Below are 24944 nucleotides of genomic sequence, written 5' to 3'. Positions count from 1 at the left end.
CCTCCCAGTTCCTCCTGCTGTTGGTTCCTCTTTCCAGGAACAGCAGGTCAGCCCAGATAAAGCCAGGCCTCTTTGGGAAAGTACAGGGGTTCAATCTTCAACATGACTTTTCAAATGCAAGACCCTCAGTCCCTACTGATACTACTGCTGCTCATTCTGCCAGCCACAGGTGAGTGGGTGAGGGCCCAGCTGGCCCCCATGGGAGCCCAGACCTACCACACTCCTGACTGTCCATCTTTCTCCCCCAATCTTGTTACAGGCTCTGACCCCGTGCTCTGTTTCACCCAGTATGAGGAGTCCTCCGGCAGGTGCAAGGGCCTGCTTGGGGGTGGCATCAGTGTGGAAGACTGCTGTCTCAATGCTGCCTATGCCTTCCAGGAGCACAGCAATGGCCTCTGTCAGGCATGCAGGTCTGGAGGAAACCTGGACTGGGGTCTGGGACCCAGAACTGGACTCTTTCTTTCCCTGGGGCTTCCTAGGGTGTCTCTCAAGGGCCCGATCATGACCATAGCTCAGGCTTTCACAAACTTGACACTGTTGCCATTAGAGCTAGGAAATTTGTTGTTGTTGTTGTGGAGAATATGAGTGCTGACTTGTGTATTAAAGGATGTTTTGCTATATCCCTGGGTGAGAAAGCAAGAACTCTTCAGACATTGCCAAATGTCCCCTGGGGGTGGCAAAATCAGCCTTGGTTAGAAACCACTGTCAGTGCTTCCTGTATGCACTACAGGTAAGGTGTGACCTGGGTATTTCTAAAGGTAGCTGCATTCTCCTAACTGTGATAACTGCTCATATTTATTGAGCGCTTACTGTATAGTGGCATATCATGGGAGTGGAAGAGTTTGGGGGAATTTTGCAGGCAACACCAAACCTCTAATTATGATGACACTCACATTGTTTGAGCACTTCCTCCTTGCTGGACACATTGCAGGGCCTAATTATGACTTCTAGCATGTATATGTTAAGCCTTTGCTGTATTCTAGGTATATGTTCCTTTTTGATATATGTGTTTATGTGAGAGAGAGGGTGAGGGAGAAAGAGGGCATTCATGTGTGTGAGTGCAAACATGCATACCATGGCATATATGTTATCATCACCTTTTCACCTCCTTTTGAGACAAGGTCTCATGCTCACCATCACTTTTGCCAAGCTAGCTGGCCCTGCCAGCTGCCAGCTGCCAGCATATTCTATCTCCGCCTCCCTTCTTCATCTATAGGCATGGCTTGGATGAAAAACAGCTGCCATGACATCTGGCTTGTTTTGTTTTGTTTTTTTCAAGGTAGGGTCTCCCTCTAGCCCAGGCTGACCTGGAATCCACTATGTAGTCTCAGACTGGCCTTGAATACCTGACGATCCTCCTACCTCTGCCTCCCAAGTACTGGGATCAGAGGTGTGTGCTACCACACCCAGCTTGACATCTGGCTTTTTATGTCAGTGCTGGGGTTCCAAAGTTGGGTACTCATATTTGTATGGCAAGCACTTAATACTGAGCCATCTTCTTAGCCTTCTACACATATTTTCTGTTTACTCTCTATTCCAGGTATGGGGTGAGTTTGAGGAGCTTAGGCTTGGGGACTTTGGAGAGCAGCTCTGGGCCCCTAGTCATGCCAACAGTTCACATCTCTTTAGCACTGGTATGCATACCCAGGACTGTGAAGGGAGCTAGAGATAGATCTAGGGTATTTCTTTTTTTTTTTTAATATTTTTTTTAAATTTTATTTATTTATTTATTTGAGAGTGACAGACACAGAGAGAAAGACAGATAAGAGGGAGAGAGAGAATGGGCGCGCCAGGGCTTCCAGCCTCTGCAAACGAACTCCAGACGCGTGCGCCCTCTTGTGCATCTGGCTAACGTGGGACCTGGGGAACCGAGCCTTGAACCGGGGTCCTTAGGCTTCACAGGCAAGCGCTTAACCGCTAGGCCATCTCTCCAGCCCAGATCTAGGGTATTTCTAAGGAGGCCTCTGAGCTCATTGGGATAATGGCTCCTGTTCACTAAGTACTTCCTGTGTGCCGGCTACCATTGCAGGGTGGTGACCTATTAGGTTTCTGGCAGCAGTTCTAGGCTCCTAGATCGCACATTTGTTCCTTGTATCTGTGTCTAGATTTGTCCTCGAGGGATTTCCCTGGTCATGAAGGGAAATGCCATTTATCATATATTTAATGTTCCCATTAATTCTCCCAGCATTTCTAAGTAGTAGATAGGTACCCATTTATCCTGCCTGCACATTTATCTATCACCCCTCTTGTGCCTACGCACATGCTATCCTGTCATTTAATACCTGGATGTGACATGGACTCTTCTCCACAGGTCCCCACGATGGTCACCATGGTCCTTGTGGGCCCCGTGCTCAGTGACCTGCTCTGAGGGGTCTCAGCTGCGACACCGACGTTGTGTGGGCAGGGGTGGGAAGTGCCCTGATCAGGTAGATCCTGGGACCCTTGAGTGGCAGCTACAAGCCTGTGAGGACCAGCCATGTTGTCCTGGTGAGGATCAACAAGGCCATCAGCTCCCTGGCACCCATCCCCCTGCCCTGGGAGTAAAAGTACAGAGATCCCAAGGGTGGGCCTATAGCTGCCATTGGGGTGGACACTAAAGAGGCTAGCATGGCTGGAGGAGAATGAGAGAAGGTGAGAACAGTGGCTTTAGTTTGAGTGATTTGGATTGTAGGCAAGGGAGAATTGTACTGACTTGATTTGGGAAGAGGCCAGCCTGTCCCTGAAGCAGAGGGACCAATGTCAAGGCTACTACCATGGTCCAGATGAACCATGCTGGTGGACCATTTGTGGAGTCAGATGTGGGGACAGAAATGACCTATATGGGGCACACAAGTAAACCAGGAGCCTTAAGTGACACCCACCTCTCCCTCCCATCTCTCTGTTCTCTCCCACAGAGATGGGTGGCTGGTCTGACTGGGCACCCTGGGGGCCTTGCTCTGTCACCTGCTCCAAAGGAACCCAGACTCGCAAGAGAGTATGTAATCACCCTGCCCCCAAGTGTGGGGGTCATTGCCTAGGAGAGGCCCAAGAGTCAAAGGCCTGTGACACTCAGCAGGTCTGCCCCAGTGAGTAAGGACAGCTGCGGAACAGGGTGGGCCTGTGGGTTATAGCAGTCAACTGCCAGGGAAAGAAGAGGTGAGCATGCTTGACCACATATGTTCCCTCCTCCACTCCTACCTCAGCACATGGGGCCTGGGCAGCCTGGGGTCCCTGGAGTCCCTGCTCAGGCTCCTGCCTTGGTGGAGCTCAAAAACCTAAGGAGACACGAAGTCGTAAATGTTCTGCACCAGAGCCGTCCAGGCAACCTCCTGGGAAGCCCTGCTTGGGATCAGCTTCTGAGCATCGGGACTGCACTGGCCTGCCACCCTGCCCAGGTAGGCAGGGGTGAGGCAATTGGCCCTCTGCCAGTGGAGCTCTTGATTCCCAGCACAGATGCTATGACCTTTCAGGGAATAGAGTTCATAACACCATGTGATCATGGAACCTTTCATTTGGAGATAGTCTGTCTCAAGGATCTGGAGGTGGGAAGGAGGGAGGCACAATTGAGGTGATCTTTTTCCTCACTCCCTTTCCCTATCTAACAGTGGCTGGGGGCTGGGGGCCATGGGGCCCTGCGAGCCCCTGCCCTGTGACCTGTGGCTTGGGCCAGACCCTACAGCGACGGACTTGCGATCACCCTGTGCCCCGTCATGGAGGTCTCCCCTGCGCTGGTGATGCTACTCGGATCCATATCTGTAACACCGCCAAGCATTGTCCTGGTTAGCACCAGGTTCATGTCTAACCCTCTGCTGCCCTTGCTCCTGCCTCTGATTCCCCATTTCCTGGCCCTTATGCTTTGGCTCACCTCTGCTCCCCCATCCCATTCCTACATCCCATTGCCCCCACTCCCTTCAGAAACATTTATTGTTTTCCCTGAGACACCTTACTGGCTATGAGCCTCCCCTTGAACCCTGTCTCTGCAGTGAATGGGGAGTGGGAAGCCTGGGGGAAGTGGAGCAGCTGCACCCGTGTAAACATGGAATCCATCAGCTGTGATGAAATCCCGGGCCAGCAGTCACGCATGAGGATCTGTAGAGGCCGCAAGTTTGATGGACAGCGATGTCCTGGGGATCCACAGGATATACGACATTGCTATGACATTCATAACTGCATCTGTGAGTGCCCACACAGACGAGAACAATGTGAGGGTGGACAGCCCTTACACCTTTGCTGGGAATCACGTGTGCCCGCAGCCTCCCTCTGACTTTCTCACGGAGACCTCCGGTTTTGACTTTGTGATGCCCCTCCCCTCATTGCAGTGAAAGGCTCATGGTCACAGTGGAGTACCTGGGGGCTGTGCACACCCCCATGTGGACCCAACCCTACACGTGTCCGCCAGCGCCTCTGCACAGCCTTGCTCCCCAAGTACTCGTGAGTAGAGGGCAGGGCCTCTAAGAAAGGGTCAAGATATTGAAGGATAGGATGGAAGTCTGTTAACACCCAACCAGGGCTTCACAACTGGGTCTAAGGTGCCTGCCTTGGCAGAGCCATCTCCCGACTACAGGACAAGAGGAGAAATCAAGAGAGGAGGCTATGAGGGAAGAATTCACAGCCTCTGTGCCCCTCAGCCACACATGCAGTCACTCAGTTTTGCTTCAATACACTCAGTTCTTCATTCCTTCACCCCCCACACCTTCAGTTACCATGCTTTGAGTTACATTTTCAAATGCCCACTCATTTGCTCCACATCTCTCTGCCCAGAGGCACTCGAAAACCTTTTAAGCAACAGTTACAAACACACAGAACCGAGATCCATGGGTCAAAGGGGCCCAGCTGGGTAATATGAATCCTGACAAGACATTTGAGGAATGATTGGTATGTAGCAAAGGTACTGTCAGTGTACCCTAGGCCCAAAAGCCTGATTAGACTTTCCTAGGCAGGTAGGGGTTGATAAAGGCATTCCTGGCATTGAGACTGTGACAGTATCCTGGACATGGATGATTACCAGCCCCCCCCAAAGTGCTTACTGGTGATCAGAGTGGCCCAGATGTTAGAGAGGTTTATAATACCAATCCCTTCCTTAATTTCCACATAGATCAAGGCCAAGTAGATGAACTTTTCTCAGATCATGGGAGGTCTGCCTCCTGGAATGGTATCTCCTAGCTGTGAGACTCCTACTGAGACCTGAAGGATCTGGAGATGCTAGGTGGAGGCACAAAAGACTAGAGTAAATAAGAGTCTGTGTGGAGAAGGATCCGTTCAGAGAATCTGGGTGAAAATGAATGGAGGGGTTGCCTAGTAGGAGAAATAACCCTGGTGATGACCTTTCTGGGCATAGGATTCTGTTTGGATAAAGTGGGGTGATAGGGGCAGAGGAGGAAGACAAAGAGAAGGACTATGATAGGGTTTTGAGGTAGATATGGGAAAAGATATGAAAGGTTTTATAGGTAAGAGAAGGCAGTTCATGTCAAAAATTACCAATCACCAACATTTATTGAACATTCAGTGTGTGCTAGATACCAATCTGAGCACTTTATCTGAATTCATTTATCCTTACTTAGTGGCCTTGTTATGTGGGTATTGATACTATTATTCCTAATCTTGCCATTTTGTAGGTGAGGGAAACAGACTTGGGAAATTTCCTGTCCTGTTTATCAGCCTTGTGTCACTGCTAAAATGTAGCAATGGGCACACAGTGGGCATTGGGAGCTTGTTAGGCCAGGGCATGGTGGTGCTGTCCTGTAATCCCATCTATTTGAAGGCTGAGCCCAGAAGGATAACAAGTTCAAGGCCTTCCTGGGCAGAAGAGTGAGAAGGCCAGCCTGAGAAAAATGAGTGAGATCCTATCTCTCAGTGAAAAGTAAAAAGAAAGCTAGGGATATTTCTCAGGGGTAGACTTCTTGCCTAGAAAGCACAAGGACATAGATTTAACCCATGTTACTGAAAAAAAAAAAAGTCTGTTGAAATGCTGTAATCTCTGGAAGGCTGTGGCAGGAAGATCATAAGTCTGAGATTAGTTCATGCTATATAGTGAGACTCGACCTCCAAAAAAAAAAAAAAATCTTTTTCTAATGCATTCTTGCCTTTCCTGAGCTTCTGTCCTCCATTGTTCCCCTAATACCCTAGGCCTACCGTTTCCATGGTTGAAGGTCGGGGTGAGAAGAATGTTACCTTCTGGGGGACCCCACGGCCTCAGTGCGAGGCGCTGCAGGGCCAGAAGCTGGTGGTAGAAGAGAAACGGCCATGTCTACATGTGCCTGCCTGCATAGACCCTGCAGAGAAGAAGCCCTAATACATACCTCTTGCTTCCATTCTGACCCCCTGACCTAGGCCTCAATAAACCAAACTTATCAGGCCCTTATTAAATTAATTTATTTGACAGAGAGGGAGAAAGAGAGAGAGAATGGGCATGCCAGAGCCCCTGGCCACTGCAAACGAACTCCAGATGTATGTGTCATCTTGTGCATCTGGCTTACGTGGGTACTGGGGAATCAAACCTTGGTCCTTAGTCTTCACAGGCAAGTGGCTTCACTGCTAAGCCATCTGTCCAGCCCTTATCTGGCTCTCTTAAGAGTGCTTAAAGAAGGGCTGGAGAGACCTGAGTTCCATTCCCCAGTACCATGTAAAGCCGCATTTACAGTGGCTGGAGGCCCTGCTGCACCCATTTTCTCTCTGTGTCCCTCCTCTCTCCCCGCTCGCCGCACACCTTTATTTTATTTTGTTTTTGTTTTGTTTTGTTTTTCAAGGCAGGGACTTGCTCTAGCTCAGGCTGACCTGGAATTCACTATGTATTCTCAGGGTGGCCTCGAACTCATGCCGATCCTCCTACCTCTGCCTCCCGAACGCTGGGATTAAAGACATGTGCCACCACACCCAGTGCCCGCACACCTTTAATACCAGAGCTCTTGGGAGGCAGAGGGGCGAGGATTGCTGTGAGTTTGAGGCCAGCCTGAGAATACATAGTGAATTCCAGGTTGGCCTGAAAGATTCTTTAAAGGAGCAAATGCAACCTACACTTTTGAGGTGAAAGTTGCAGTGGCATGTTTGTGGAACACAGTGTTTTCCACTGTGGTTGCAGCTTAGAACACTTGAAGGGTGCAGTCTCTTCTCCACTTCCCTGAGTGTGTGGTTCTAGTGCCCCAGGGCTATCCATCAAGTCCCTCTGCTTTGTGGATTAGGCCATTGGCTACTCGCCCCACCAGGAACTTCTGGATCAGCCAGTGTGCTGGTTAATTGCTGTCTCCTGCCTCACGAGGTTTCTTTCCTAGGTTCCCACCCACCCACCACAGCCTCTCAGCTGGCAGATCTGCCTCAGTGATGAACTCGGCAGAGGCGTGGCCAGTGCTGGCACCCTGCTAAGGGAGCACCTGCACCCACCCACTCAAAACAGCCTAGCTCCAACACCACAATTACCAATGACAAATAGTTGGGGGCGGGGAGACCACTGAGGAGGCGGCTATGCTGTGCTCTGAGCTGGGTCAGGAGCAAAGAGAAGCTAGAGTCAGAATCTTGCCTGGAGGAGCCCCTAGGACAAATCCAGATGCATCTTCCTTTTGTATTTGATCATTTCATTTAACAATTGAGTATAAAGAGCTAGAGATAAGTTTGAGCATCTGGGTATGGAGGAGGGCTAGTAGAAGAAGATGACATCTGAACTAGTGAGCAGACTCAGAATAGGCATTCCTTTTATTCATGTATTCGGGGCTGGAGAGATGGCTTAGCGGTTAAGCGCTAAGGACCCCGGTTGGAGGCTCAATTCCCCAGGACCCATGTTAGCCAGATGCACAAGGGGGCGCACACATCTGGAATTCCTTTGCAGTGGCTGGAGGCCCTGGCGTGCCCATTCTCTTTCCCTCTCTCTCCTTCTCTCTCTCTCTCTCTCTCTCTCTCTCTCTCCGCCCCTTTCGCTCTCTGTCTGTTGCTCTCAAATAAATAAAAATAAACAAAAATAAAAAGAATGTATTTAGCACTAAACACCTACTGAATACTAACAATAGTACTGGACATGGGGAAGAAGAGGAATCAGAGCTGCACATGTCTCTATAATAAAGGGGAAAAGCCCAGACACCAGTGATTTTAGCGTTGCTCATTCATTTGCTGTTCACTGAGTGCCCAGCCTCTTTGTGATGACACGTATAGGAATCATCATCACTGTAATGGCTAACGGAATTGTGAGCCCAGTAATGTAAGGCTTCCCACAGCATGGACTTGTGATCTACAATGATCCCATGAGAGTCGGTGTTATCCCCATTTTTACAAAGGAAGAAACAGGCACAGAAAGGTAGTAATCTAGACATTTTTGAAGCACCATGGATTACAGTGCAGTGGTAAATATTGGCAGTGGAGTTCAAGACTACACTGTGTGTGAAAGGCATTCCTCTTCAGGCAGGTTCCAGTGGGAGATTTGTGGTTCCCAGAATCATGTCAGTACACTGACATAAAATGAGCCAGTTGATGGGTTGAAGTACAAATCAATGAGCACTTGTTATGGAAAGACTGAGTCAAGGTGAGAGTTTCTGGTTGCTTCTATAGGGGATGAGAGGTGTGTTTACAAGAAAGAAGCTCGGCTATGTATGCATGCCTGCATTTTAAGGTATATATCTCTGCGTGTGATGTAGACCTGAGCTTGTAAAAAGTAAGGATGAATGCAGTGTATGAAGTTATTGCTGTGCACTAGGACATGAGTGTCATGGATATGTGTGTGTGTTGTGGGTTCAACGCTGAGCATGAACGTACATCAAGGGTATACACTGAAGTTGTTGTTAATTAATGTACAACAAAGAAAAACTTTTTTAAAGACTGTATGACCATTCCTGTTGAAGAATATAAAGCTTATGTAGAGAAGCTTACCTCTGCCTTGGAGAGTTGAAATAGTCCAGGAAGGGACAGGTGTGTGTTCCTCTAATCGACAACCTACAAAATAGCAATTTCTGAAAACTGAGTCACCTGGGAAAAGAGAAGGGCACTGAGGGACCACAAGTACTCCGAACCTACCAGGTTCCCACGAAGAGCCACAGTTGAGATAGGATCCTGAGGAGCCCAGATTTAGACCCAAAGGAGCCAGAACAGTCTGGAGACCTGAAGCTGCTCCTATACCCCAGAGAAATCACCACAAACTAGGCCCAGCTTGTTGACTGCTGTTAATAAGCCCCCCAAAAAGGAAAGGAAAACAAAGAGGACCTGGGGAGATTACTCAGTGGATAAGGCACTCACCACTTAAGCTTGAATACCCATGTCCGGTCCTTAGGTACCACATAAAAACCCAGAAGCAACCAGCTGTGATGGTGCACACCCTTAATCCCAGCACTCGGGAGGCAGAAGTAGGAGGATTTCTGTGAGTCTGAGGCCAATCTGAGACTACATAATGAATTCCAGATCAGCCTAGGCTAGAAGAAGACCCTACCTTGAAAGACACAAACAACAACATAAAGGCAGAAACTGTGGTGAGCTTCTAATCCTAGTAATCTGACCATGAGATGGGAGGCAGAGACAGGAGAATTTCTCAGAAGCACAGCAAAAAGAACAACGGTAGAATGGGATCCAGAGAAACCCAGCAAGGATGGACCTGAAAGTTATCCTCTGACCTGCACACACACCATGACACATTCATGTCTGCACTCACATGAACTCATGTATAAAGATTGCATGATGTGGATACTATAGGCACATGTGTGCAAATGTGTGTGGCCCATCTACAGGTGTGGAATATCACGTGTCCTCCCCTATTGCTCTTCTGCTTTACCTCCTTGAGATGGAGTCTCTCGCTGAACCTCGAGCTGCTGTTTTTCACTCAAGACTAGCTGAATCTCAGTGACTGTCCTGTCTCTGCCCCTCTTCAGGAATGGGGTTATACACATGCATGTCCACATTTAGCTTTTGACATGGGAATTGGGGATCATGCTTGTATGTCAAGCACTCTGACCCATTGAACCATCTCCCCACCCCACCCCAAAGTTTTTGCTTAGCAACAGAAAGAACATTTTTCAAATTATTGGAAAATTTCCAATATGTGGGAGTTCCTATATGGAATGCCAGAAGACCCCCTAGGGGAAAGAAAGAGGCAAAGGTCTGGAGCTGGGTAGATGGACCAGGGAGCAAGAGTATAGTTTGGGAAAGGTTTATCTTGGAGTACTCTGGAAACCTAGGGAAAGAGGTTTGGAATCAGACTTGGTAGGAGTGGGAGTGTGGATCCTGGAGACTGACAAGTGGAATCCTTTGAACAAAGACATTTCTGATGAAGTCACAAGCACATTAAAGGCACAGGTTACTACTCCTTCTCTTTAGGCATAAGGCAAGTTACCATCCCCTTTTTACAGATAAACCAACTCCGAGGTATTAAGTCATATGGTGGAAGCTGGACTCCAGAACCTACATTATTACTGCCATCTATTTTTTTTTTTATGAGGTAGGGTTTTGCTCTAGCCCAGGCTGACCTGGAATTTATTATGTAGTCTTAGGGTAGCCTCGAACTCATGGTGGTCCTTTTGCCTCTGACTCCCCAGTGCTGTGATTAAAGGCATGTGCCACCATGCCCGGCTGCTGCCATTATTTTTAATATTTGATTTATTCAATTATTTATGAGAGGAGAGAAAGAGACAGAGAAAGAGAATGGGCATGCCAGGGCCTCTAGCTACTACAAACACTCCAGATGCATGTGCCACCTTGGGGAATCGAACCTGGGTCCTTAGGCTCTGCAGGCAAGTGCCTTATCTGATATCTTATTTCCAGCCCTATTACTGCCATCTTTAGACAAACTAGAGATTTAATGAATAAGGAATTTACAATGGTTCTAGTGTGGGGTTGCACACCTGTAATCTCAGTACTTGGGAGGCCAAGGCAGGAAGATTTCTGTGAGCTTGAGGCAAGCCTGGACTACATAGAAAGTACCAAGCTAATGGGGGCTAGGTAGCAAGAACCTGTCTCAAACAAATCAAGAATGAACAAATGAGGAGATGGATGTTTCACCTTTAAATTCTGCAGGCAAAAGAAACCCCAGATCTATTATATATCTTCTGTTACCTACTCACTACTCAAGGTGATATTCACTCTGGCTCTAGCTCCTATTATAACCCCCCCCCCCTCCACTTTGTTCTGGCTACAGTGACACTGGCTGTTCCATCTTCCTGACACATTATTCAAAGAAAAAATACAGACCACAAAGTGACCATTACTCAGGGAATGATTTGGAGGTCCTGAATTCCTTTATCTATAAGGTACAGGTTATCCATCCATAGGATTGTAAATTTGAATAAGCCAGTGCCGTTAAATACTGGATGCAGTCAGTTATCAAATGGTCACGGATTTGTGCTTTTCTTGTAGCTGACAATCTTACAAGTGAGCATGATGGCTTCTCCATCCTCTTACTGTCTGGACTACCTCATTTGCTCATGTGGCATCCTGCCTCTGTCTGTGAAGAGTTCTTAGGTGTGGAGGAAGAAAGCTGTGGACACTGATGACAGTGTATATTGAGTGTGTGTGAGGAGGAGGGTGGACGCATCATGGATAGAGCTGCAGGCAACGTGTCTGCATTATTTCCAGGTTTTTCATGATCATCTGGGGGTATGTGTTTTGTCTGGGTGTACATGCTTTCGAGTTTTTCTGGGTCTCTGTGAGTCAGTGTGTTGCCCCTGTGTGTAATGAGTATGCATATGTATGTACAATATGCTCATGTGTGTTGCACTGGGCTTGTGTGTCTGTATGTATACCTGGTTGGATGTGTGTTCTGTGACGTCCATGCCCTGTGCGTTTCCTTACGTGTGTGCGTTATTCCCAGTGTACCTTCAGACACCCCCCCCTCCACTATCCATGGCAAGGGTATTGACACCACCCTAGTGTCCACCTCAGCTTGTCTGGTGATGTCTACGCCACCCTCATGTCCTTCTCTTTGCCCGAGACTGGGTGAGACGTAGACTAGCCTCCTCAGGGACACTGCGTGTGACCTCACTCCTCACGGTGAGGGAATTCTATACTGTCATGACTCCAAGCATGTTTCCACTGCCCCATCTCCCAAATGCTTTCAATGGTGATATCAACACTGGAAACCAAGTACCTGAGGCGATCTCTACGAAGGAGTGGATGTCAGTACCAGGAGGAGGCAGGTCGGTCGTGGGGGGTGGCGGCCCGACTATGGACCCCAACCCTCCGGACAAGCACCCTACCCCCAGCCCCCAATTTGCGCATCCCCTATAGGAGGGGGGAGGGGAACAGGATGCGGCGTGGCGCGTGCGCACTGCCAGCTTCAGCACCGCGGACAGCGCCTTCGCCCCCGCCGCCCCAGCACTGAAGGCGCACTGACGTCACTCGCCAGCCCTCCAACAAACTCCCCTTCCCCGCCGTCTTGGTCGCATCCGCGCCGCCGTGGGCCCAGCTGGACCGCACCACGCGAGGCGCGAGATAGGGGGGCACGGGCGCGACCATCCGCGCTGCGGCGGTGGCGACTCAGCGCTGCCTCAGTCTGCGGCGGGCAGCAGAGGAGTCGCGTCGTGCCTGCGAGCGCGGCTGTGCTCCTGGGCCCCTCGCGGTCCGCCCCCGCGGCTCCTCAACTGACTGCCCCTAGGACCCTCTGCCCCAAGCCGCCGCCATGAACTACCTGCGGCGTCGCCTGTCCGACAGCAACTTTATGGCCAATCTGCCGAATGGGTACATGACAGACCTGCAGCGCCCGCAACCTCCCCCGCCGCCCCCGTCGGCCGCTAGTCCCGGAGCCACACCCGGTTCCGCGACCGCCTCGACTGACAGGGCATCCACCGCTGCGCCGGTGGCCTCTCAGGCAGCCCCCAGTCCAGGGTCATCGGGGGGCGGTGGCTTCTTCTCGTCGCTGTCCAACGCTGTCAAGCAAACCACAGCAGCTGCAGCTGCCACCTTCAGCGAGCAGGTGGGCGGCGGCTCTGGGGGCGCAGGCCGCGGGGGCGCCGCCGCCAGGGTGCTGTTGGTCATCGATGAGCCGCACACCGACTGGTAAGCCACTGCTGCGCCTGCCTCCCTGTGGGGCCTGGGTCTCCAGATGCTTTAACAGTGAATGAGCAATTATTGGGCACCACTTATGTACCTGGCATCTGGCCCCTCACCCAAAACCCTTTCCTTTAAATGACTCATACTTGGCCTTTCTTGAGCACCATGCCCTTGCCTCCCCAAAACCTTGATGGGCACAGGATTAATTATCAGTTGCCTGCGGTATGCCTCTTCCCTAATCTTCCTTCCTAAAAGCCTTTGGCTTTGATATATCCCATGACCCTCCAAGGGCCCAATGTGTCCAGCCTTTCCTACCTGACCCTTGCCTGGAAGACCTTTCCCCAAGTGAGTCGTGTAAGCATTTATCCAGTACCTACAATATGCCTTATTGTAGAGCCCTTCCTTTAAAGTCTTTGGCATCAATGAATTTTGTGAGCATGTTTTTAGAGCATAAGAAGTGCCCTGTTGGCCTCACCCCACTCGCTAAGGCCTTATGTCACATGGATCTTGTGAGCATGTATCCAGTTGGTGCTATTTCTCCTACCCTCGTCCCCTCCTTGAAGACCTTTCAAGCTAGTCTGAAAATATTGATTGATTGGCTGCTATGTATTCCACCCTAACTTCTCAGCACAGCTTTGCCTTTAATGGACCCCGTGAACTTTCACAGAATGCCTTCCATGTACTCCACTATGTTCCGTGTACTCCACGCCCAGGCATGTTCTCTGAGGGGACCTATATTTTCCAACGGATCTGGGAAGTGTTTACTACATGCCTTACATGTGTTCCATCCCTAAGCCCCACTCCAACAAATCGCTTTCCTCCTGTGAATCCCATGTGTGTTTTGAGCCTTCCGTGTATGACTCATTGTCAGTCTCTCCTTGATGACCTTTTTTCCTATCATGAATCTAGAAGGTATTTACTGAGTGCCTCCTGCAGCACCCACACCCAAGCTACTTCTTCAAAGACCTTTTCTTTGGTGGACCCATCCAGCATTGACCAATTCCCTGCAGTGTGGGCCTTCTCTAACTGTTCTGCCCTGCATTATATTCAGCACACATGTATTGAGCTCCTGCTACATACCCCACTCCCAAATCATTGCCCAGTGCCATTTTCTCCAGTGGCTTCCCTCAGTATATACTGAGCACTTTTTGCATGATCCAACCTTAGACATCTCCACGAAGGCCTGTGGCTCTGAGTTAATCCAGTGTTCAGATATCTAGCAGTTGCTGTGGGCACCATTTCATAGTCACTCTTGCCAAAGATTTTTACTTTCTTTTCATCACTCCTTGGAGCATTTATGTAGCACCTGCTCTATGCCTTCTTCACACAAGCCTTTCTGCCATGGATGGAGAATCATGCTTGCATAGATCAAGTTTCTGTGCCCATCACACGGGGGAGGAGGGGTGGTTACTCCAAGGACCCAGTGAGCATTTATCAAATGATTATATGCTCATATCTAGCCTCCTTCATCAAAGGTCATTTCTTTTAGTGGGTCCAGTGAACACCGATTTCGTCTATCATGTGTTCCATTCTTATTACATTTCCCCAAAGCCCTTTAGTGGCTCCCATGAGCATTTATTGAGTGTTTCTGTGTGTTCGCACCTTTTCGTGTTGTGGATGCTCAGCACACCTATTTGGTGCCTGTTGTGTATAGGTAGTGCATTTCCCTTTGTTACCACTAGGAAAACCTGCCCCCACTGTGAGGACTCTTCACTAGCTTTTCCCTTTAGTAAATCCAGAGCCCATATGTACTGGTTACCCCTTTCCCATCCTCTCAGTACTCCTAGGATTCTCTCTCCCAACCTTAAGTCCATATGCCAAAGGACTGTTAGTCTACATAAGCCAGTCAACACCTATTGAATGCCTACTGTCTGAGTCATCCTCAGTCTCCTTTTTCCATGTCTCGGCAAGTTCCTGCTGCTGCTGTAAAAGCTCATTCTCCAGGGATCTCAGAATTTATTAAGTACCATCTGTTTACTACTTTGATCACCCTTCTCCTAAAATCCTTTACCATGCAGGCCTTCTCTCTACTCAAGCTCATTTATTCATTATACAGGTATTTCTTGCATATGTCCTATGTGTAAGAATGTGGGGAGGGAGGCATTTGTTAAGCACTATGCTATACTAGGAAGAACCTTTCCTCAACTTGCCTTCCTTCATCCCAACCACCAGTTGGCTTTCCCCCACAAGCATTTAATGAACACTTAATTGTGTATTCTGAAGAACCTTGTATTCTTCCTCCTCTTAGAGTCTTAATTCCCCCTTCATTCTAGGTAGATCCAGCTCCCCTCCCCACTTTGTGGCCCACCTCCTCATCTGTCCTTCACCTCTTCCATCAATTCAGAAAGCACTTACTAATCTTGCACTGCATTCTGTTCAGCTAGCCCCATGCTCATCCATGCAGCTGACTGCTCCAGTCTTCCGCCAGCAAGCTGCAAAGCATGGACTGAGCATGTGCCCTAATTCCTTTATCACCATAGGCCACTCCTCAAGGTGCTCTCTTCCTGACTCAATCTGCTCCACTGAAGTCAGCAAACATTATCAAGGTCCATGCTGCATATTGGGAGTCCCTCCCGTAGACTTTTCTTCTCTACTCCAACCCTCCAGGCAGGTTATTTGTTACTTTCCCCCCCTTCCATTCCATCACGCATGCCTGATCTGTTGAATTCTGGTGAGGCCGTTCCCTTTTCTGTAATCACAACTCTAATGGCTTCCATTTTTTTTCTTCTAACCTGTCCAGCACACATTTATTGAGCACCTTCTGAATTCCCTTTCCTTCAGCATCCCATATGCTCCTCTTTATCACAACAGCTCATCCAGCCTTTTCTTCCAGGTAATCTAGAACAGATTTATTTGGTGTCTGTTAGGCGTGGGATGACATGGACAGAGGAAGAGAGCCCACGTACACCAGGCTCAGTGTGGGAGCCTGCAACACCAAGTTGCAGACCTTCAGAACCATGAAAGCTTCAGGGATTTCATGGGATTTTGCATTGCTGTAAGAAGTACATGTCACCTAAGTACAGTCCCATGCTGAAAACATCACCATTTTCATTTCTTCCTGAGCCTTGGCTCCTTTGTGCTTTGAGTCTATGACCTCTAAGTTGAGGCTCACCTCTCTTTTTTAAGTTTTTGGCTTTTTGAAATGAGGGTCTCACCAGACCCTCCAGACCAGGGTGGCGTTTAACTTATGATCCGCCCGTATCAGATTCCTGACTGCATGCTACCACACCCAACTCCATTTCTCTTTTTTTAGAGATAATTTAGTCCAGTGTTTTTCAAACTGTGGGTCACTTGTTGCCTTATGACCAGCATGAACACTTTCTTCATGAAGAAAATAATGAATGAAAATAGAAAATAACATGGGGTATGTTGCACATAGTAAGCAGTTATTTGATAAAACTGTTATTTCAATAAGATATACGATATATGCTATATATTACATATGGCATATCCTATATATTGCATGCATTATATAATGGCTTTATGTTGTATAATGCACCTACAAGTGCATGATTTTCTTCACAAAATGGAACAAAATAGAGTAGGAAATATAAACCTGCATTGCATTATAAAGATAATTGTTTAATGAGGATTTTTTGAGGCAGGGTCTTGTTATATAGCTCAGGCTGGCCTCAAATTCATGACCCTCCTTCCTCGGTCTCCCCAGTCCTGGGTTACTAACTGATGCTACCATGTCCATCTGAAACTTTAATTCCAATTATATGTGTATCCTTATGTAGATTCTACTATATATCCTAGAGACACATATATTTTATGTGCTATATAAGGCATATCATGTATCTTATTTGTTGTAAAACATGTCTTATATAATATATATAGTATGGGTGGTTATGTAAATATTATAGTGAGTCATATAAGCTGTATTTTTTAAATTTTTTGTTTATTTTTATTTATATATTTGAGAGCAACAGACAGAGAGAGAAAGAGGCAGAGAGAAAGAGAGCAGAGTGGGCGCACCAAGGCTATCAGCCACTGCAAATGAACTCCAGATGTGTGTGCCCCCTTGTGCATCTGGCTAACATGGGTCCTGGGGAATCGAACCTCGAACCGGGGTCCTTAGGCTTCACAGGCAAGCGCTTAACAGCTAAGCCATCTCTCCAGCCCTAAGCTGTATTTTTATTATGGCTTCTTTCCTTAGATAAGCTTCCCTGGAGGCAGACCCTTCACCTTCAGCTAGTACCTTTGTTGGTCTCAGTGGCTTACTTGGTGGGCAATCCATTCCCTCATCTTTGAAGGGGTCCTGAGCCCATCTCCCTATACCCTTCTCAGACTCTGGCTTCTCCCTTGTCCACTGACCAGGAAAGCTGACCAAGGAATTCAACAGATGTCCAAGTGGATCACCTGGACACCAAATATAGTCTTCCTTGCCCCTGATGTGTACCAGCAGCCTTACCTCCTCCTATCAAGGTCTTCTTGTCATGAGAAACTTTAAGTGGCCAGGTGGTGATCATAGCTTAGAGTTTAATGGGATTCTTGCTGTGTCCCCTGGTAGCAGTGTCCCCCCCTTGAAGAACCAGGACCTCTAACCTTGCAGAGCCCTGAGCGAACAGGAAGCAGATTCCAAAAGTGGATCACTGGGATTGATGGTAAGCTGGGCCACTCCCACTTTGACCTTTGACTTCCCAGACTCATATACTCCACCTATTAGGTACACAGCACATACGATAGCTGTCGGTTTTAGGGCTTACATCATGTTTAGGAAGACAGTGACCATTCTTGCATGATATCATCTCCACAATAAGGTCTTAGAGAAGCAAGAAGCCACATCATTCTCTCAGGCCAGCAGCTTCTGGGCGGTGTGGTATGTAACCTCGTCAGCTGACTCCATGGTCACAGACCACTTTTGCACCTCTTTACTTTGCATTCCTTTACTTTGATATAATGATGTGTCCTTTGGTTTGATGCAATGTTATTTGTATATGGGATCCCATTCTGCTTGATCAAACATTACTTAAACCGTTGGACAATGATGCTGGCTAAAGTCTTACAGTCAGAAAAGAAGAACTATATATGGAATATTTCAGTCAAAATAGATCACTATTCTTTCCAGGATAGAAGAGCCCAAAGTAGTCGGCTCTCCCCAAGTGGCTGGTTGGTCTTGAGGGATGGAGTCATATCAGCAATCTAATGTTGGTCTCTGCTGCTAGAAGGCTGGAAGGTTGGCTTTACACATAGCTTCTATCTCTGTTGCTATTACCACTTCATTTGTGTGCCCATCTGCTAGCACTGGGGTGGCTGATTAGAGGCTGGCTGACATCATCTGGCTGACTCATTCTGTCTACCTGGTTGCCTAGTACCACTTCTATGGTAGATGGCGCCTAGTGGGTGTTAGCACACAATATGAAGATGTTCTCTCCTTCCCTTTTGCCCACTCCCATACGTTCCACCCACAGTCCTGTATTCCAGACCTGCCTGCCGTGACCTTCTAATTACTTTCCTTCCAGGCTCCTGAACAACTGGCCAAAGCCATGCACCATGTCCATAAGCATATTCTAATCTTGAGCCACTTCTTTTTCAGATGAAATAGTTTACCAGGTATACAGCTTGAAGATCTGCCATTGGCAGCTCTGTCATCATCGTCCAAGGCAACTCAAAGTGGGACTCTAGTACAGCCAATGTGGACATTGTTTCGGGCACCCACCCACAGACCAAGACAATCGATTTGTGAACCAAGCTTAGGTTTTTCTCTCTTACATCAGTTGGTTGGAAGGAGTCCCTTAGCTGAGGGACAGGTATCAACATAACAATTGTGGATGACGTGGGGATCTAGTTTACCTGTTCATTCAACTTGTTTGGCCTTGCATAGGCTCCATCCTGGCTGCTGAGCCCATCTGACCTCTCAGTGGGTGTGGCCAGACTCAGCTCATAGTGTGCTGTCCTGGATGCACAGTCACTTGGTACTCTATGATCAAGTATTCTGTCTCTGTATTAGGATGCACTATTGCAGTAGACTCTAGTTTTCAAAAGGCACATAATTCCACCAGGCATGGTGGCACAAGCCTGTAATCCCAGCACTTGGGAGGCTGAGGCAGAAGGATCACTAGTTTGAGGCCAGCCTGGACTACATAGCAAGTTCCAAGACATCTGGGACTACATAATGAGAACCTGCCTCAAAAAGAACAAAAACGGCATTTAACTTTCTGCTACACATGGCATGGCCTAGCTCCAGAACCCCGGGGTCTCCTACTGGGGCTCCTCATAGACTCCAGTTGCATCTTTCCCCACTGCTGGCACCTCCAGTAATAAAGGACCTGCCAGATAATATGGTCTAAGTGACAGGACTGTGCACCACATCGTAGATCTGCTGCAGAGCCCTTTTATACTCTGATCTTCCACTCAGACATGACAGCTTTACATGCCACCTGAAACATGGGTCAGAGCAGTATTTCCAGGCATAGAGTGTGATGTTTCCAGAACCAGAAAGAGGCCTGCCTGCTGCTGTGCTCTCTTCACAGTGGAAGGTATGAGATACATTGTGTTGCCCTATTCTTTGGAGTTGCTGTCCTGGCATGCTTTTGACCACTGGATCCCTAAAAGTAGTATTAATGTGCAGACCCTTGAGTCTTTGTATGGTTTCCCTCCTGCCCTCTGCAGCATATGGGTAGATTTTTTTTATTTTTCTTTTTGAGATGGGATTTTGCTATGTAGCCTATGATGGACTGGAACTTGCTATACAGCCCAGGCTAGCATCAAACTCACAATCTTCTTTCCTCAGCTTTCTGGGTGCTAGGACTAGAGGCATATGCAACCATTCTGGGCTCCAAGTCCATGTGTTTTATCAAGGCAGTAAGCTAACGATCTCTTACTCATCTTGCATAATCAGCATGATGTAAATGATATAATGGTCCAGTGTGATATTCTGTGGGATGTCCAGATGGAGAAGATTCCTTTGGGATACATTAGGACACAGATTGAGAGAGATAATATAGGGCTAGAGAGATGGTTTAGCCATTAAGGTTCCTGTTTGTAAAGCCTAACGGCTTGGGTTCAATTCCCCAGTGCCCACATAAGGCCAGATGCACCAAAGTGGCACAAGAAGCCCTGGCACACCCATGTTCATTCCCTCCCCATCTCTCCTCTCAAATGAATAAATAAGTAAATTTTTTTTAAACTTTAATCCCAGTACTTGAGAGGCAGAGGTAGGAGGATCACTGTGAGTTCAAGGCCAGTCTGAGACTACATAGTGAATTCCACCTCAGCCTGGGCTAGAGTGAGACTCTACCTCAAAAAGAAAGAAAGGAAGGAAGGAAGGAAGGAAGGAAGGAAGGAAGGAAGGAAGGAAGGAAGGAAGGATATAGCCTATGGTGAGACTATCAGCAAATATTGTATTATTGTTGTTAGTCCCATGTGAATGTGAAGTATTTCTGATCCTCTTTTTTGTTTGTTTGCTTTGATTTTTCGAGGGAGAGTTTCACTCTAGCCCCTGGCTGACCTGGACTTCACTATGTAGTCTCAGGATGGCCTTGAACTCATGGCGATCCTCATACCTCTGCCTTCTGAGTGCTGGGATTAAAGGCATGCGCCACCACACCCAGCCCTGGTCCTCTTTTAAATTAGAATTGAAAAAGAATGCATTTGCCCAATTGGCGGCCACCTGCTATCCTTGATGTCTTATTAATATACTATAGCAATGACAGTATGTCCAGTATGGCAGCTGCAACCAGGGGAACTATGTGACTCTAACATTAGTCTACAAGCATTCTCTAGATCTGTTCCACTTCCTCAGAGACGAAACTGGTTAATTCAGTGGAGATAAGATGAGGCTAACACTTGACATCCTCTAGACCTTTCTGGGCAGTCATCACCTCCCAGAATACGTATAATATTATGTATGTGTGTGTGAACGTGCGGAGGTCAGAGGACAACTTCAGTTATTGGTTGTCACCATCCACATTGCTTGAGGAAGGATCTCTTATCATTGTTCACCACTGCACTCACCAGGATAGCTGGCCCATGAAGCTTCTGGAAAATTCTCCCATCTCCACCTCACTGTAGGTATAGTGGAATTACAGATGCCTGCCAAAGCCTCAGACTTTTATGTGGATTCTGGGGATCCGAACTCACATACTTGTGTTTGTATAGCAAGCGCTTTATCCATCCACTGAGCCATCTCTCCAGCTCCAATATTGCTTTAGATTTTCTTTTTTCCAGTGTTGGGTTTGAAAACCAGAAATCATACATGTTAAAATAGTACTCTGAGGGCTGGGAAAATGGCTTAGTGGTTAAGGAGTTTGCCTGTGAAGCCTAAGGACCACGGTTCAATTCCCCAGGACCCATGTAAACTAGATGCACAATGGGATGCATACATCTTGGGGTTCATTTAAAAAAAATAGTACTCTGAGCCAGGCGTGATGGTGCACACCTTTAATCCCAGCACTTGGGAGGCAGAGGTAGGAGGATCGCCGTGAGTTCGAGGCCAACCTGAGACTACTTAGTGAATTCCAGGTCAGCCTGGGCTAGAGTGAGACTCTACCTTGAAAAAAAATAGTACTCTGGGGCTAGAGAGATGGCTTAGTGGTTAAGGCACATCCCTACAAAGCCTAAGGGCCCAGGTTCAATTCTTCATGTCCCATGTAAGCCAGATGCACCTGGTGGCACATACATCTGGAGTTCCTTTGTGGTGGCCAGAGGCCCTGGTATTCTCATTCTCGCTCTCTCTCACTCTCTCTCTGTCTCTTTCTCCCTTTTTCTCTGTCTCTAATAAATAAATAAAAATGAATCTAAAAATATATTTAAAATAGAACAGTACTCTGCCACTGACATATACCTCCAACCATAATTTACTGTTTTGGTAGGGGCATGAAAGTTTATATATAATTTCAGAGGCTGTCATTTGATTTCTCTGTTGCAATAGCTTTTATTCCAATGGAGTAGGCCAGGAAAGTGACTAGTGGGTGACTGTCTGTATCCAATGAACCCATTGTGAGCAGGACCTGGTTACTGGTCTGTTTTCCAGTATAGTAACTGAGAGTTGATCTTGAGAAGGCAACCCCTGACTTATAAGGCATCTATTTTATTCAAAGTCTTCTACACTGTCTTCATGCAGAATGAAGGTTTAGATTCTGATAAGGGGAATGGGCTGCTTCTGAAGGCACACTCGATTCTGGTCAGTGTAAGTTCAAGATGTGTAACTGCAAGCTGGGTGCGGTGGTACACAGCCTTCATCCCAGCACTCAGGAGACATAGGTAAGAGGATCACCATGAGTTCAAGGCCAATTTGGGACTACAGAGTGAATTCCAGGTCAACCTGGCTAGAGTGAGACTCTACCTTGAAGAACAAGAAGAATCTAACTGCATGTGTCTTCAGGATCCCGTACCTATCTTATTAGGGTTCTCAGCATGGTGTAGGAGACAGAGAAACCTAGAAATCTACCCCTCTCTGAAGCTCTTCCACACGTAACAATTAAGCCTGAATTTTGGTCCCTCCTTCTGACTGCCCTTTGGCTGTAGGTTAGGGTTTCCTTAAATGTAGCCAGGGAGGTCCTCTTCCTTTCACATTTTGCTTTGAACTAGTGATTATTGTCCACAAGCCAGCCTGTAAAATCTTTCTGCAGTTAGTCAGTGGCATTTAGCACCAGCCTGGTTACCATGTCCCTCACACTTGTCAAGGATTAAGGATGTTTCACCAGCTGATTCACACAAGATTCCAGGACTTTTTAAAAAATCTTATTTATTTGAGAGAGAATGAAAGGGGGGGGGCTCCTACTACCACAGGCGAACTCCAGACATGTGGCCCTTTTTGCATCTGGCTTTACATGGGCTCTAGAGAATCACACCCTGGCCATCAGGCTTTGTAAGCCAGCACTTTTAACCGCTGAGCTGTCTCTCCAGTCCCACACCAGATTCCTATTACAGTCCCCCATCAGAAAGTCACCGCTGCGCTCAAATCCCCGTAACTGCTATATTATTCTCCATTACAGGAGGAAATGTTTCACATTACATCTTTTAAATATATATACTTATTTATTTGTGAGCAGAGAGAGGGGGGAGAATGGTGTGTCAGCCCATGAGGCACTGCTATAACCACATAAAGTGCTCTGTAGCAGGTTGTACCCAAAGTAGGATGGTACTTTGGCCAACTGATCTGGTGGGCTGGGAAGATGGTTCAGTGGTTACAAAGTGGTCACAAGAAGCCTGCTGGTCTGGGTTCAGACCCCCAGTACCCTAGTACCGAAAGCCAGATGTACAAAATGGCACATGTATCTGGGGTTCGTTTGTAGAGACAAGATGCCCTGGCATGCCCAATCTCTCTTCCTTGCTCCTTGAAAATAAAAAATATATAGTTTTTTTTTTTTTAAAGAAAGAAACAGTGGGCCAGGCATGGTGGTACATGCCTTTAATCCCAGCACTTAGAAGGTAGAGGTAGGAGGATCTCTGTGAATTTGAGGCCACCCTGAGACTACATAGTGAATTCCAGGGCAACCTGGGATAGAGTGAGACCCTACCTCGAAAAACAAAACAACAACAACAACAAAAACCCTTGAAAATCATTGCTGTATGTTCGCATTCACCATCAGTTTATAGATGAAAAAAATGGGTACATATGAGAGAAATTCTCTTGCGTTTCTTGTGTGGGAACAGTGATAATTTCCAGGAGAGAGAGACTGCCCAAACGGGAGGCATAAAGAAGGATACAAAGAAAAAGGAAATAGCTGTGCTTGGGTATGTCAGTGATACCATCAAAGCCTATTTGTGTAGTGTGTATGTGGCAGAGACCCTAACTGTGTACATACCAATGACCAGTGGCCCTGGCCCCAGGGGGGTGTACCTCCTCTTGCCATCCCACTTCCATGAAAACCCTGACTGGGCACAAGCTTCCAGCTGTGAAGAATTCTTTCTGGGAGGAATTCTAAGCCTCGGGTAGGAGGCAGCTGCTGGAAACTGAGCTTAGCTGGGGACAATGACGTAGCAGTTTGTGATGTGCCTAACTGCTACTGCTCTTCCTCCCTTTCCTGTGGCTTCCCCTCTTCCTTGGCTACATTCCTCCCTCCCCCATCATTGCTAGCTACAGCTTCTTTACAACCACCCCTAGCCTGCACCCCTCAAACTGCTGCTCCTGTGCAGGTGCAACCGCCCACCCATGGCTGTTGTGTCCCTCACAGAAGATGACGCCCATGAGCAAGGGGCTTCTCTTTAGGAAAGGAGAAGAGAGAAAAGCTTTGGGCCACACACGCACACACAGGCGCTGAAAGGCACTAAACCACACACACACACGTCATGCATTTATTCTCTCTGAGGTTCTTTGCCACTTACAGGCTTCTATGCAGTTCAAAGTCTGTTATAAATGACATGGCTCCATTCATTTTGCAAAGCTTTCACTGGAACATTTACAATAGTGATGTGATGAGCAGACCATATTTTGGGAAATTCTCCTGCCTTTGGTTTACAAACACACTTCATTGTTTACAATATCTTTTATATGCTTCCTTGATTATTCTAGTGGACTTTATTGTTCACAATGCATGGCTGATTTTTTTCTAAGTACTTCAACAATTGCAAAGCATTACATGGTTTCCTGTAGCAGCACTGAAGGGGAAAAGGGGTGACGGGACCAACCTGGATGTAGTTTTCTTTTCTGAGGTCTGAGCATTGATGCATGTGCCCTTCTTCCTTCCTCTCCAGGGCAAAATACTTCAAAGGGAAGAAAATCCATGGAGAAATTGACATTAAAGTAGAACAGGTAAGTTGTGGTGGGTGGACTTGGGGATCAACTGTCTAGACTGCAAATTGAACAGTGACTTTTATAATACGAGGACAAATCACCAAGTTTACTCTTTCCCAGGCGGAATTCTCTGATCTTAACCTCGTGGCTCATGCCAATGGTGGATTCTCTGTGGACATGGAGGTTCTTCGGAATGGGGTCAAAGTTGTGCGGTGAGTATCATGAAAGCACACTGCTGTTATGGGAGAGGTGTAAAGTCATTAAACTCTCTTAGAGCTAAGGGCGAGTTATCAGCTCCCCATCTACCCTTCCATGAGCAAAACCTTATGCA

General features: G+C 47.5%; 2 protein-coding genes across 4 annotated transcripts in view; both read left to right on the top strand.

The window, feature by feature from the left end:
* LOC101607490 (complement factor properdin) lies at positions 1-6326 on the top strand. Of its 2 annotated transcripts, XM_004668818.2 has the most exons (9): positions 1-169; positions 260-410; positions 2312-2487; positions 2895-3065; positions 3183-3374; positions 3585-3758; positions 3963-4154; positions 4299-4410; positions 6106-6326. In XM_004668818.2, the coding sequence occupies exons 1-9, from the start codon at positions 103-105 to the stop codon at positions 6269-6271; spliced, it is 1401 nt and encodes a 466-aa protein (XP_004668875.1). In that variant the 5' UTR covers positions 1-102; the 3' UTR covers positions 6272-6326. The 2 variants fall into 2 exon arrangements, with proteins under 2 accessions (XP_004668875.1, XP_044996550.1); XM_045140615.1 differs by lacking the exon at positions 4299-4410.
* Positions 6327-12422: 6096 nt separating this feature from the next.
* Positions 12423-24944, top strand: part of Syn1 (synapsin I) — a 74854-nt gene continuing 62332 nt past the window's right edge. For both annotated transcript variants that reach the window (XM_004668815.2, XM_004668814.2), the window contains exons 1-3: positions 12423-12936; positions 24574-24631; positions 24734-24825. In XM_004668815.2, the coding sequence (XP_004668872.1) occupies positions 12560-12936; positions 24574-24631; positions 24734-24825 (527 nt within the window). In that variant the 5' untranslated portion in view covers positions 12423-12559. The remainder of the gene's footprint in view (positions 12937-24573; positions 24632-24733; positions 24826-24944) is intronic.

This window comes from Jaculus jaculus, chromosome X, assembly GCF_020740685.1.
Source record: "Jaculus jaculus isolate mJacJac1 chromosome X, mJacJac1.mat.Y.cur, whole genome shotgun sequence".
Taxonomy (NCBI): Eukaryota; Metazoa; Chordata; class Mammalia; order Rodentia; family Dipodidae; genus Jaculus; species Jaculus jaculus.
The sequence above is the reverse complement of the archived record's forward strand: the minus strand, read 5'-3'. Positions and strand labels throughout refer to the sequence as shown.

Excerpts from the sequence above, each read along its gene's own strand:
- LOC101607490 (XM_004668818.2), top strand. The coding sequence starts at position 103 with ATGACTTTTCAAATGCAAGACCCTCAGTCCCTACTGATACTACTGCTG. Across the intron at positions 3,066-3,182 it reads CACTCAGCAGGTCTGCCCCA|CACATGGGGCCTGGGCAGCC; the intron begins GTGAGTAAGGAC and ends CTCCTACCTCAG. Across the intron at positions 4,155-4,298 it reads TGACATTCATAACTGCATCT|TGAAAGGCTCATGGTCACAG; the intron begins GTGAGTGCCCAC and ends CCCTCATTGCAG.